The sequence below is a fragment of the Drosophila serrata genome, unplaced genomic scaffold, assembly GCF_035046125.1.
Source record: "Drosophila serrata isolate PLE 108 unplaced genomic scaffold, ASM3504612v1 contig_208, whole genome shotgun sequence".
Classification (NCBI taxonomy): domain Eukaryota; kingdom Metazoa; phylum Arthropoda; class Insecta; order Diptera; family Drosophilidae; genus Drosophila; species Drosophila serrata.
This window is the reverse complement of record NW_028257106.1, coordinates 104,520-116,753: the sequence shown is the minus strand read 5'-3', so window position 1 is coordinate 116,753 and position 12,234 is coordinate 104,520. Positions and strand designations below refer to the sequence as shown.

The following is a 12,234-nucleotide window of genomic DNA, read 5'->3' as shown; positions in this document are numbered from 1 at the left end:
AATCAATTATAAATTACAAAAATAGCACAGTTACCCTTTTTGATAAAACATATAAATTAATAACTTCAAAATCAGAAAAGAACCACAATTTTTATATCCAAAAGCCAATAGAACCAATTAAAAAATCACCTCAGGAATAAAAAAAAAAAATGATTTTGGATTATTTCGATTAGATCACCTGAATCAGGAGGAAACTTCAAGGTTGAAAGGTTTATTAAATAAATTCAAAAATCTTCAATATGAAGAAGGAGACAATATACCATTTACAAATACCATTAAACACGTACTAAATACAACACATAACTCCCCAATTTATTCAAAACAGTACCCACTTGCTCAAGCGCACGAAATTGAAGTCGATAACCAAGTACAGGAAATGCTTAATCAGGGAATAATATACTTCGACCGTTGCTTAATAAACATTGTTTAGTGTATTTAGATGACATCATAATTTTTTCCACATCCCTTACCGAACATTTAAATTCATTACAGCTAGTTTTTTCCAAACTTGCAGAAGCAAATTTAAAGTTGCAGTTAGACAAATGTGAATTCTTAAAAAAGGACGCTAGTTTTCTTGGTCACCAACCAAACCCCCTTAAAGTTAAAGCCATAGTTTCATATCCAATTCCAACAAAAGTAAAAGAGATCAGAGCTTTCCTTGGATTAACCGGTTATTATCGTAAATTTATCCCAAACTACGTAGACATAGCAAAACCAATGACCAAATGTTTAAAAAAAGGAGCAAAAATAGATACACAAAATATCGACTACATAGAAGCATTCAAAAAACTTAAAACATTAATAATTAGAGAACCAATTCTCCAATTACCCGATTTCGAAAAAAAATCACTTTAACCACAGATGCCAGTAATCTAGCCCTTGGAGCCGTACTTTCTCAAAATGGTCATCCTATATCCTTTATTAGCAGAACACTTAATGAACATGAATTAAATTACAGTGCTATCGAAAAGGAATTACTTGCTATTGTTTGGGCCATTAAAACTTTTCGACATTACTAGGACGACATTTTCTCATTGCTAGTGCAGAAAAAGATAATAGTAACCTAATTCATTTAACAGAAAAACCAATAAACTATTTCAATAAACAAATAATTTTCATTAAATCCGATAACAGTAAAGTAGAGCATTCAACAATATTCGGTAACTCCATTACAACAATCCAATATAATGTAATGACACTCGACAAGGCCAAACAAATTTTACTTGATCATTTTATTCATAAAAACATTACCATTCATATTGAAAGCGATGTAGATTTTGAAATCATTCAAAGAGCACACAGAGAAATTATTAATACCACTTACACTAAAGTAATTCGCAGCCTCCACTTATTAACGAATGTTTGTTCATACGCCGAATTCAAAGAAATTATACTTCAATCACATGAAAAACTGTTACATCCAGGTATACAGAAAATGAGTAAATTATTCAAAGAAAAACACTTTTTTCCAAATAGCCAACTATTAATTCAGAATATAATAAATGAATGCAACATATGCAATTTGGCTAAAACAGAACACAGAAATACCAAAATGCCTCTTAAAATCACACCCAACCCTGAACATTGTCGAGACAAATTTGTGATAGATATTTATTCATCTGAGGGAAAACATTACATCAGTTGCATTGACATTTATTCAAAATTCGCTACACTTGAACATATTAAATCAAAGGATTGGATAGAATGCAGGAACGCACTAATGCGCATTTTTAATCAGTTAGGTAAACCCAAATTACTAAAGGCAGACAGAGACGGAGCTTTCACCAGCTTGACTCTAAAGCGATGGCTTGAAGCAGAAGGAATTGAATTACAACTTAACACGGCAAAAACCGGTGTAGCAGACGTCGAAAGACTACATACATACATCCGATGATGAAGAAGTAAAATTAAGAAAGATAGAGACAATTCTTTACACATACAATCATAAAATAAAACATGACACCACTGGACAAACACCTGCTCAAATATTCTTACACGCTGGACATCCAATATTAAACACTCAAAATATTAAAGAAAGGAAAATAGATCAAATAAATGAAGATCGACTGGAATTTAACATTGACACTAGATACAGAAAAGGTACACTTCAAAAGGGAAAATTAGAAAATCCATTTAAAGCTAATAAAAATGTAGAAAAAATAGGAGAAGACCATTACAAAATTATTAATCGAAATAGGGAAACCCAATACTACAAAACACAATTTAAGAAACAAAAGAAAACTAATGCCGTTAAACTTCCACAGGAATCTTCTGTACGATGATGTTATTTCTATTATTCACCACGGGCCACACTCAACAAATTCAAATAACCAACACAGATTCCGACCTTGGCTATTTACTCTTCTCAAGCGTTCCAATTCAAATACCGGTAGTATATGAACATCACTGTTTAAGAATTAATCTAACAGAAATCAATATTATCACTGAATCTTTTGGTAACAAAATCAAAGACTCGCCCAGAATGAAATATTTGTACAATAAACTACTAAAAGAATTAAATGGTATAATTATTCATCAGCAAAATAGGCAGAAACGTCGACTATTTGACATAATAGGTTCATCTTTTAAATTTCTTTTTGGCACACTTGATGAAAATGATAGGGTAAACATTAACAAAAAAATTGACATAATTGCAGAAAATTCAATTCAACTTCATAAATTAAATGATGTCGTACAGTTTGTGAATGAAGGACTGGAGAAACTTACTAACTACCAAAATAACCGCAATATTATTGACACACTTGTTTATGAACTCATGTAATTTATTGAGTACATTGAAGACATCGAAATGGGCATGCAACTTTCACGTCTTGGACTTTTTAACCCAAAGTTACTCAATTACGACAAACTAGAACGCATTAACAGCCAAAATATACTTTTAATCAAAACATTGACTACAAAAATAATGAATTGTTACTTATTTCACATATCCCTATTAACCACAAAACCATTAACACCATTAAAATAATTCCTTATCCCGACCATAATGGATATCAGTTAGACTATTTAGATCAACAATCATATTTTGAAGATAAGAATAAAATTTATAATCAAGACAATAATGAAGTTAATAATGAATGCATTAAAAATATAATTAAGCGTAAAAATCCAATTTGTAATTTTATACCAACTCCTTCAAAGGAATTGATTCAATATGTAGAACCAAATATTATACTTACATGGAATCTAACTGAAACTACAATCGAACAAAATTGTCAAGAATTAAATGGCGATATTAAAATAAATGGAAGCAAAATTATTAGAATAAAACAATGTAGAGTTAAAATTGGAAATGTTATTTTAAGCGAAAATTCGTTAAGTCCAGAATTTGATTTAACAGCATTGTGTTCACCGATTAATGTTACTAAGATAAAGATAGTAGAACATAATGACGTTTTAAAACTAATTTCAGAAAATAATACCACACTTTACGTAATTATAATATTAGTAGTTATCGTTCTTATTATTTTTGTTGTCCTATCAAAATTGTATACACAAAATCCACTTACCTTTTTATATACAAAATTTAGAAAACAAGCAAAAAATAATCAAGAACCACAACAAGAAATAGAACCGGCACAAAACCAGTTGCCTGCATTGTACCCTAAAATGCCAGCCCAAACATAGGCAACCCTTTTAAGGGGAGGGAAGTGACATTTTCACAAATTCTGTTATGTTCCAAGAAATATGAATCTGCAGCGTAGGCGATCCCACGCTGAACCAATGTAAACAATCCACATCCGGAGCAAGCAATGCTCCTTCTCAATAACATAAATAATTCTTCAATCAATATCCCAAGCGGGCGATCTCGCTCCCCAACTTTTGTAAACAAAGGGCAGTAGAAGTAAGATTTTTGTCACAATAATTTAGTCTTAAGCTGAGATCATTTGAATAAAGACGTGAAGCGGAATATCGAATAGCGTTGACCTTAGTCAACTGACGGGACATTAGTTCGACTCACAAAAGAGAAACACTTCACTATATACATATATATAAAAAATTATACATTAGTGAAGTTCAACAAGCAAGTGTTCATATTCATCTTTCCAAGTGACCGGACGTGTTTTTCTCTTGCGCTCTCATTTTGTATTAAAGTTTGAATCTAACCACCGGGGTTAACTTAATTTTTCTAATTTGTGTTAATAACTTCCCGTTCACTTCGCGAGTGCATGCAGCTTTTCTAATTTTGTGTATATAATTGGTTTTATTTTCCAATTTAGTTGTGCTGCTAGTGCTAGCTTTTGCATATTTTGAATTCCTTTTTGTGTCTTCTTCGTCTAGCTTTTGTTTGCGCCGTCACAACAGCTAAACGTTTTATCTATATACCTCCCACGCTCTCCAACTCTCTCGCTTTAGCTGTGCCGCTGCACTTCTTTTCTTATCTAATCTAATACGCTCTCCCGCTCTCGCTGTGGCTCTTCACTTCTTTCTTTATAGCTCTGTTGTTATTTTTTTTCCAAGTACAAGTACAGTGGTAAGTCCTCATAATGTCCGGAAACATTGTCTGTTTTGTTAAAACCTGCCAAAAGGCAATTGCTGCAGGTGACCTTACAATCGGCTGCTGGCTGTGCGACAACGTCATGCACGCCAAGTGTATTGGAGTTGCAGCTCGGACGGTGGACGATGTAAGAAAAAACATCGGCCTGCGTTACTGTTGTGAGGCCTGTCGCGATGTAGAAAGGGAGATGACGTCTTTCATGCGGCAAACCAAAAGCGGTTTAAGGGCATTTTAACGAGTTTTCGTAAAACTCTTGATATGTTCTTGGCGCTGGACACCCAATTTAATAGCCTTACGCTATTAAATGAGTCTCCTAGGCGCAAAAAAACTGCTATTGGTGGGCAGCATGTAGACGGACCCCAACTACCTGCAACAGGCTCTCAGCAGCAGCCTCCCACGGCACAGCCCTCGACCTCAGCATTAATTCCAAGAGTGCTGAGATCGAGCGCTAGGAAAGATTCGGTATCCGAATGTGCAGCGGGAGTGCCCGTACCGCCGGTGATTTCTGTTTTATCCCCTGGGGGGTCGCAAATATTGACCCCTCAAAGTCCCGTGCACACAAATATATCTGCCCAGGGTGTTAGGCCCGGAATACCGGCCGACAATGGCACGGTAGATAACCAATCTGCCTTGCCGAAAGCCCTTATAGCGGTTCCACCAACGAGACATATTTTTGTCTCGCGGCTCTCCCCTGACCAAACATCGGAAGATGTTCTCGCCTTTATACAAGGCAAAACCAGAGCCGAAAAAATAAAGATAAAGGTGGAAAAGTTCAAATTTTCTTACGCAAGGGACATTTCATCGTTCAAAATAAAGATAAACAACAACAAATCTTTTGGAGCTCTCTTCCTATATTATAAAGGGCTTCCATAATAATTGTCATACAGATGTAATCTATACTGATTTCAGTAAAGCATTTGACTCTGTTAACCATTCTCTCTTCGTTAGAAAACTCGGTTCAATGGGTTTTCCAAGTGATCTTCTTAATTGGATCTCAAGTTAACTAAATGGCAGGACGCAAAAGGTCCTCTTTAAGAATAATTTATCCAATGTTCTAAGCGTTACATCTGGTGTCCCGCAAGGAAGCCATTTGGGACCCTTATTGTTTACATTGTTCATAAATGACCTGCCCAAAGTCTTGACCAACTCCAGAGTACTTATGTACGCGGATGACGTCAAGCTTTGCGTGCAATACAATGACGTTGCCTGCCAGTCGGATTTACAAACAGATCTTAATAATTTTCAAATTTGGTGCCGTGTAAACTTATTAAACTTAAATAGCTCGAAATGCAAGCTAATGACATTCTGTCGTGTCGCTCCTAAGCTTGCTACTTACACGCTGAACTGCTGCTCTTTGGAAAGAATTAATACAGTTGACGATTTGGGCGTCCGCTTGGACCCAAAACTTGACTTTATTGATCGTATTTCGTCTATGGTGAATAGAGCCAGGGGTGTGCTTGGATTTATTAAACGGTGGTCGAAGGAATTCAATGACCCCTATGTTACTAAATCCTTATATACTTCCTTAGTTCGTCCTATCCTAGAATATGGATGCTGCGTTTGGAGCCCTCAGTACGGCGTCCATAGTAAACGCATTGAGTCGGTTCAAAAGAACTTTTTACTTTTCGCTTTACGCAGTTTAAATTGGGATGCAAACCAAAGATTACCTTCCTACTCTAGTAGACTCCTATTAATAAACTTGCTGTCCTTAGCCAATCGTAGAACGATGCTAGGGATAACCTTTATTTTTAACCTTATCCATGGTGATGTGGAAAGTGCTGACTTGTTGAGTCAGCTTAATTTCCATGTACCATGTAGAACCACTAGATCCTATATCCCATTAGTGTTGCGCCACAGTAGGACCTCCTTTGAACTGCATGAACCTTTTAGAGTGTTATGTGCAAATTATAATGATTTGTACACACTAATCTCTAACGTAGATACCCTTCCCAAATTAAAATCTTTAATACTAACACACTTAGTAAGCATGCATGCTGACAATCTGGCAGCACGCCGGTAGTCAATTTTCCTCGTATTCTGTCCTATATTTTCCATCGCGCCTACTAACACCTAACCCAAACAGGCACGTGCCTGGTGTCATACGGGCCACTTGTATGTACTGACCTTAGTGCATATATATATATATTTTTATTTTTTTCAATTGAGTGTTTATTTGATATTATTTTGATATTATTTATATTAGATTCGAAAGCTATAATTAATACTTCGTCGTCTTTCTGATTTAAACAATAATTTTCGGCCAAAAATTTAACCGTTTAATTTCATGTCTTTGGTGAAGCTTTAGGAACAATTAAAGCTTACCAAGTCACCGAGAGTAATTACGAAAAGGCGATGGCCAGTTTGAAAAAGGTTTACGACAACGAATGCCTCATCTGTATGAATAATATTTCAACATTGTTTAGTCTTCCAAAAATATCGCATCAATCCGCATCCTCCTTGAGAAATCTTATCGACACTGTTTCGTCGATTGACGGTTCTCTGCTATCGATAGGAGATGATACAAAAATTGCGAACGCAATGTTGATATATTTGGTATTAAATAGAGTCGACCCAGTGACTAAACAAAAATGGGAGGAACAGCTCGATTATGAGACATTGCCACTTTGGTCCGATTGTGACAAGATGTTAAATCGCCGATACCAGCATTTATCGGCTGAAGAATCGGCAAAACCAAAGCTGGAAAAATTACCGTCAAGCAAACCACATAATCGAAGCTCATTTTCGTGTTCCTCCTCCAAGTTTGTTAAGTCAGCCTCCTTATGCATCAATTGTCTGCGAAAAGGCCATACTGTCTCAAAATGCAAAGGAAAAAAGTGTAGAGCTTGTGACCGCTCACATCACATTCTGCTCCACAGGTACACCGTGCCTGATAAAAGTTTAGCGTTGCCACCCCTTCAAGAGAATATTTCTCCTCCCTTTAACCAAGAGCAGCCTTCCACGTCACATGTTATGCATGCTACGTCATTGGACAGGGTGATCTTGGCTACGTCAATCGTCAAAAGCGGCGAATACGTTTTAGCCCGAGCACTTCTAGACTCTGGGTCTCAAACAAATTTTGTAACAGAAAAATTAGCTAACCGCTTACAGATTCGTAGAGAGGAGTCGTGTATCAACTTACTTGGTATTGGCGAATCCAATTCTCAAGTCAAGAAAAAGATACACACCGTGGTGAAGTCACGAATCAATGGGAGTGAGTTCTCGTTCGATTTCTGGATCTTGAAATCGATCACCGGTTATCATCCCGATCAATCGGTCAACGTCATCGATTGGAAGATCCCAAAGAACCTCCCATTAGCAGACCCCTACTTTTACAAGTCCCAAAAAATTGATATGCTAATCGGAGCCGAATCATTTTTCGAATTGCTAGCTGTTGGTCAAATTAAACAAGGTCCTGACTATACAACTCTTCAAAAGACCCTTCTTGGTTGGGTTGTCTCGGGGAGATATAAATCTGCAGTCCCGAAGCAAGTTGTGAATAGTTTCAGTTGTAGAGAAGAATCGTTAGTGTCGATCGACACCACGCTACAGAAATTTTGGTCACTGGAGGAAATGCCAAATCCAAAGAAAATTCTGTCGCCTGAGCACAAGTTATGTGAAGAGTACAACAGGAAGACTACTCAGGTATTGCCATCAGGTCGGTTTGAAGTAAGGCTGCCGTTTACATTATGTCATTCCCCATCAATGTGTGTTGAGGCCCCAGAGTACGTCAACAAAGTTGCGCGTTGTTTTCGATGCATCGTGCAAAACATCGACTCAGGTGGCCTTAAATGACGTCTTGATGGTGGGACCGACAATCCAAGAAGAGTTGTACTCCACTCTACTCCGCTTCCGGCTGCACAGGTATGCCCTGACTGCCGATGTAAAAAAGATGTATCGCCAAGTGATGGTTAACGAAGCGTATAGGCAGTTTCAACTCATAGTGTGGAAAAGAGACCCGTCTGAATCCTTGAGATTATACAAGCTCAACACCGTTACATATGGTACTGGACCAGCCCCTTTTCTTGATATTCGGTGTTTAAAAAGGTTGAGTGAATCTGCGAAACTTTCATTCCCTAGAGCTGCCGACGTAATTGGATCCGATTTTTACGTCGATGACATGCTAACTGGTGCTGCATGCGTAGAGGAGCTACGGACAATCAAGTCTGAAGTGTCTCAGGTTCTTCAAACAGCAGGTTTTGAATTGACAAAGTGGTTTTCAAACTCACCTGAGGTCACTGCATCTGAGAGCACAGTTAAGTCGATACCTATCTCGGACTCAGAGTCAACTAAGGCGTTAGGAATATCTTGGTTGCCTAGCGAAGATGCCTTCAAATTTAAAATTGACGATTCTGTCATGGGTCTCCGAGCGACAAAACGGAACATTTTATCGGTGACATCCAAGCTGTTTGACCCCCTCGGCTTATTAAGTCCCATTGTAATAAAAGGAAAGATCCTACTGCAGGAACTGTGGCTTAAGAAGTTAGACTGGGATGAGTCAATTCCGCTGAATTTAGAAACTGCATGGAATATGCTAAAAAAACACCTTGACTCAATTGGATAAGATAGCTATTCCTCGGTTTGTGCATATTGATCCGATGTCACTGATGCAATTACATGCCTTTGCCGACGCATCCATGAGAGCCTATGGAGCTTGCGTCTACATTCGTAGCAAATCTGCTGAAGGTTACAAATTATCGTTGTTGACTTCAAAGTCGAAAGTAGCGCCGCTCAAGACAAAAACGCTCCCAAGGCTTGAGTTATGTGCCGCTCACCTTCTCGCAGATCTCTGCCAGAGAATAAATGTCCCTATCGAGCAAATCGTTTACTGGTCGGATTCGGAAGTCACTCTCCATTGGATCCGATCTCATCCATCGTCGTTGTCAACATTCGTTTCGAACAGGGTTGCGGAGATTCAAGAATGGTCAGGACAGGCTACATGGCAGCATGTTCCAAGGAAGCAGAACCCAGCAGATATAGTGTCTAGAGGTTGTGACGTCGACGAAATTAGACAGTCGATCTGGTTCACGGGGCCTCAATTTCTGAAGGACGAGGAGGAGAACTGGCCCAAAAATGTTCATTTCGAACCGGATGAGGAAGTCTTGCGGCAGGAATCAAGAAAGACTGTGGTCGGACTGACCGCTGCGGTGCAAATTTCCGATTTGCTAGACGTCATCGAGGGATTCTCGTCACACCTGAAACTGCTGAGAGTGTTCGCTTATATGTTCCGCTTTATAAGAAAATGTAAAGGCAAGAGTATAGTTTTCGAAAAAACTCTGTCACCGACTGAATATACTGAAGCATCTATCAAGTAGAAATAGTACAAATTCGTAAAGGTTCCAAGGTCGGCCCAAGTCTTCAGCGATTGAACCCATTCATCCATGAAGACGCCGGCAATTTTTCATTGTTGGGAGTTGGGGGGCGACTAGCAAACGCTCCTATATCTTACGATGCCAAGTTTCCCTTGCTGTTGACGAAACGCTCCCAATTTGTGCAGAGCTACGTCCGGCATTTGCACCACACAAATTTTCATGTCGCTCCTCGAGCACTTGTGAGCATCCTACGACAGCGTATTTGGACCATAAACGCTCAGGAACTCTGCAGTCAGACAGTTCGATCGTGTGTGCGGTGTTTTAAATACAAGCCCCGACTGATGACTCAAATTATGGGAAATCTTCCCGCAGAAAGACTCCGTGCTCTTCACCCATTTGCAATATGTGGCATTGATTTTTGTGGCCCTGTTTATACGACATTGAAAATCCGAGGAAGGCCCCCATATAAGTCCTACATAGCCATATTTGTTTGTTTTGCGTCCAAGGCGGTTCATTAAGAAATTGTTTCAGACCTAAGTACTGACTCTTTTTTATTGGCTTTTCTAAGGTTTATTGGTCGCCGAGGATGTCCCCAGACCGTACATTGCGACAACGCGACGAACTTCGTCGGAGCGAGTCGCCACTTCCAGTCTCTTCGCGAGAGGCTCGAGGAGCAGGCGGACGCGATTTGCGAATTCCCATCAAAAAGCGGATGCGAATTCGCGTTCACACCCCCTCGGGATCCGCACATGGGCGGACTATGGGAGGCAGGTGTGAAAACTGCCAAGCACCTACTCCTACGAGCGGTGGGCAGCGCATTCCTCAACGCAGAAGAGCTGGGGACAGTCCTCGTCGGAATCGAGGCCATCATGAACTCACGGGCCCTCGGAGCTCTCAGCAAGGACCCAAGCGACGGAGAGACACTCACTCCCGGACACCTGCTGACAGGCGGGCCCCTCTTCGCAGCACCAGCACTGCGGACCCCAGACCAGGCGGGTCTCAGCTGCTTGCGGCGATGGCGGCTTGTCTCGTCAGCCAAGCAAATGTTTTGGCGGCGATGGTCCCGGGAGTATGTGCTGGGCCTTCAAATCCGAGGCAAGTGGCACCACGAGCAGGACAATGTAAAGGAGGGACAGCTCGTCATCGTGGCAGAGGACTACTAGGACGGATCGTCGCGACGTACGCAGGGGAGGACGGCATGGTCAGGGTCGTCGATCTTAGACGGAGCGATGGAGCCATCTTCCGGAGGGCGATCCACAAGCTGGCGCCGCTTCCAGGATGTTGAAGCCGTGGAGGCGTTCAACGGGGCCGGTGTTGGCTGAGATGATCATTTGAAGTCTAGTGTAGTTAGTTTAGGGCGAAGGCGAGAGCGCAATAAAGCTCTCTCGCGCTCTTCGCGAATTCGCCTCGCCTTCGCTAACCTTAGCATAAGCAAGGCTAAGCTAAGAAATATAGATAACTCGCATTTTTTGAATTCGAAGCATCGCATCATTTTTCGTCCGTGCCAAATTCTTGCCACCACATCTCGGTCTAGTAAATTTAATTTTTAATAAATGTTGATTGAAGGGGTCAGTGGGAAGAAGAAATTAAAAGCCTTCCCAATGTTCTTTTCAATTTTAATCGGTATGTTCTTTTTGGTTATATTGTAATAATATATTAACTGATTTGCATTTATTTTCTTTACGGAAAGTATTTCCAGCTTGGAGGACCAGAGCCAGCCAGCAGAGAAGGTCCTGGCGCACGCGTTCAGTTGCGTTAAAAATAATAATAGTAAAAAACAGAATAAGAAATAAAATAATTAAATATTAATAAATTTATATTGATTTTTGTAATATTTTATGGAGGGGGTGGATAATCCTGAAAAAATACCATGGGATTCATTGGGGAATCCTGGTGGATTTTTAATTGTACTCCGCTGAGATTCCTGCAGGAATTCCTATATGATTCCTAAGCAAATTCCCCTACAATTTATACTTGTTTCCTAAGTAAATTCCCCTACAGTTCATACCTGATTCCTAAGCAAATTCCCCTACGATTCCTTGCTGATTCCGCCTGGTATTCCTCGGAGATAAGTGTCCAATTCCGCTGTGAATTCTCCTACAATTCATAAATGATTCATAAACGAATTCCCCTACGATTCCTTGGTGATTCCTATCTGATTCTACTATAAATTCACCTACGATTACTGCCTGATTCCGTCTCAAATTCCTGGATGATTCTGTTCAGAATCCCTTCCGAAATTCCCTTCTGATTCAGGGTGGAATTCGTGCCGAAATTCACGACAAATTCCTGGCAGGATTCCTTTATGATTCCCTGAAAATTCATCGGGTAGTCCGAATTCAGGTTTGCTAACGCCTACTGTATGCAAATTCCTGGATGGCTTGTATGAAAGCTCCCTAATGATTC

General features: G+C 39.7%; 1 protein-coding gene and 1 long non-coding RNA gene across 2 annotated transcripts; both read left to right on the top strand.

Moving 5' to 3' along the window:
- Positions 1-1,600: 1,600 nt before the first annotated feature.
- Positions 1,601-3,931, top strand: LOC147644245 (uncharacterized). Its single transcript, XR_015270868.1, has 2 exons — positions 1,601-1,742; positions 2,265-3,931. It is a non-coding gene; the product is annotated as an uncharacterized LOC147644245 (long non-coding RNA).
- Positions 3,932-9,114: 5,183 nt separating this feature from the next.
- Positions 9,115-10,991, top strand: LOC147644244 (uncharacterized). The gene is made up of 3 exons (XM_086829491.1): positions 9,115-9,202; positions 9,302-9,728; positions 10,397-10,991. The coding sequence occupies exons 1-3, from the start codon at positions 9,115-9,117 to the stop codon at positions 10,989-10,991; spliced, it is 1,110 nt and encodes a 369-aa protein (XP_086685617.1).
- The last annotated feature ends 1,243 nt before the right edge of the window (positions 10,992-12,234 follow it).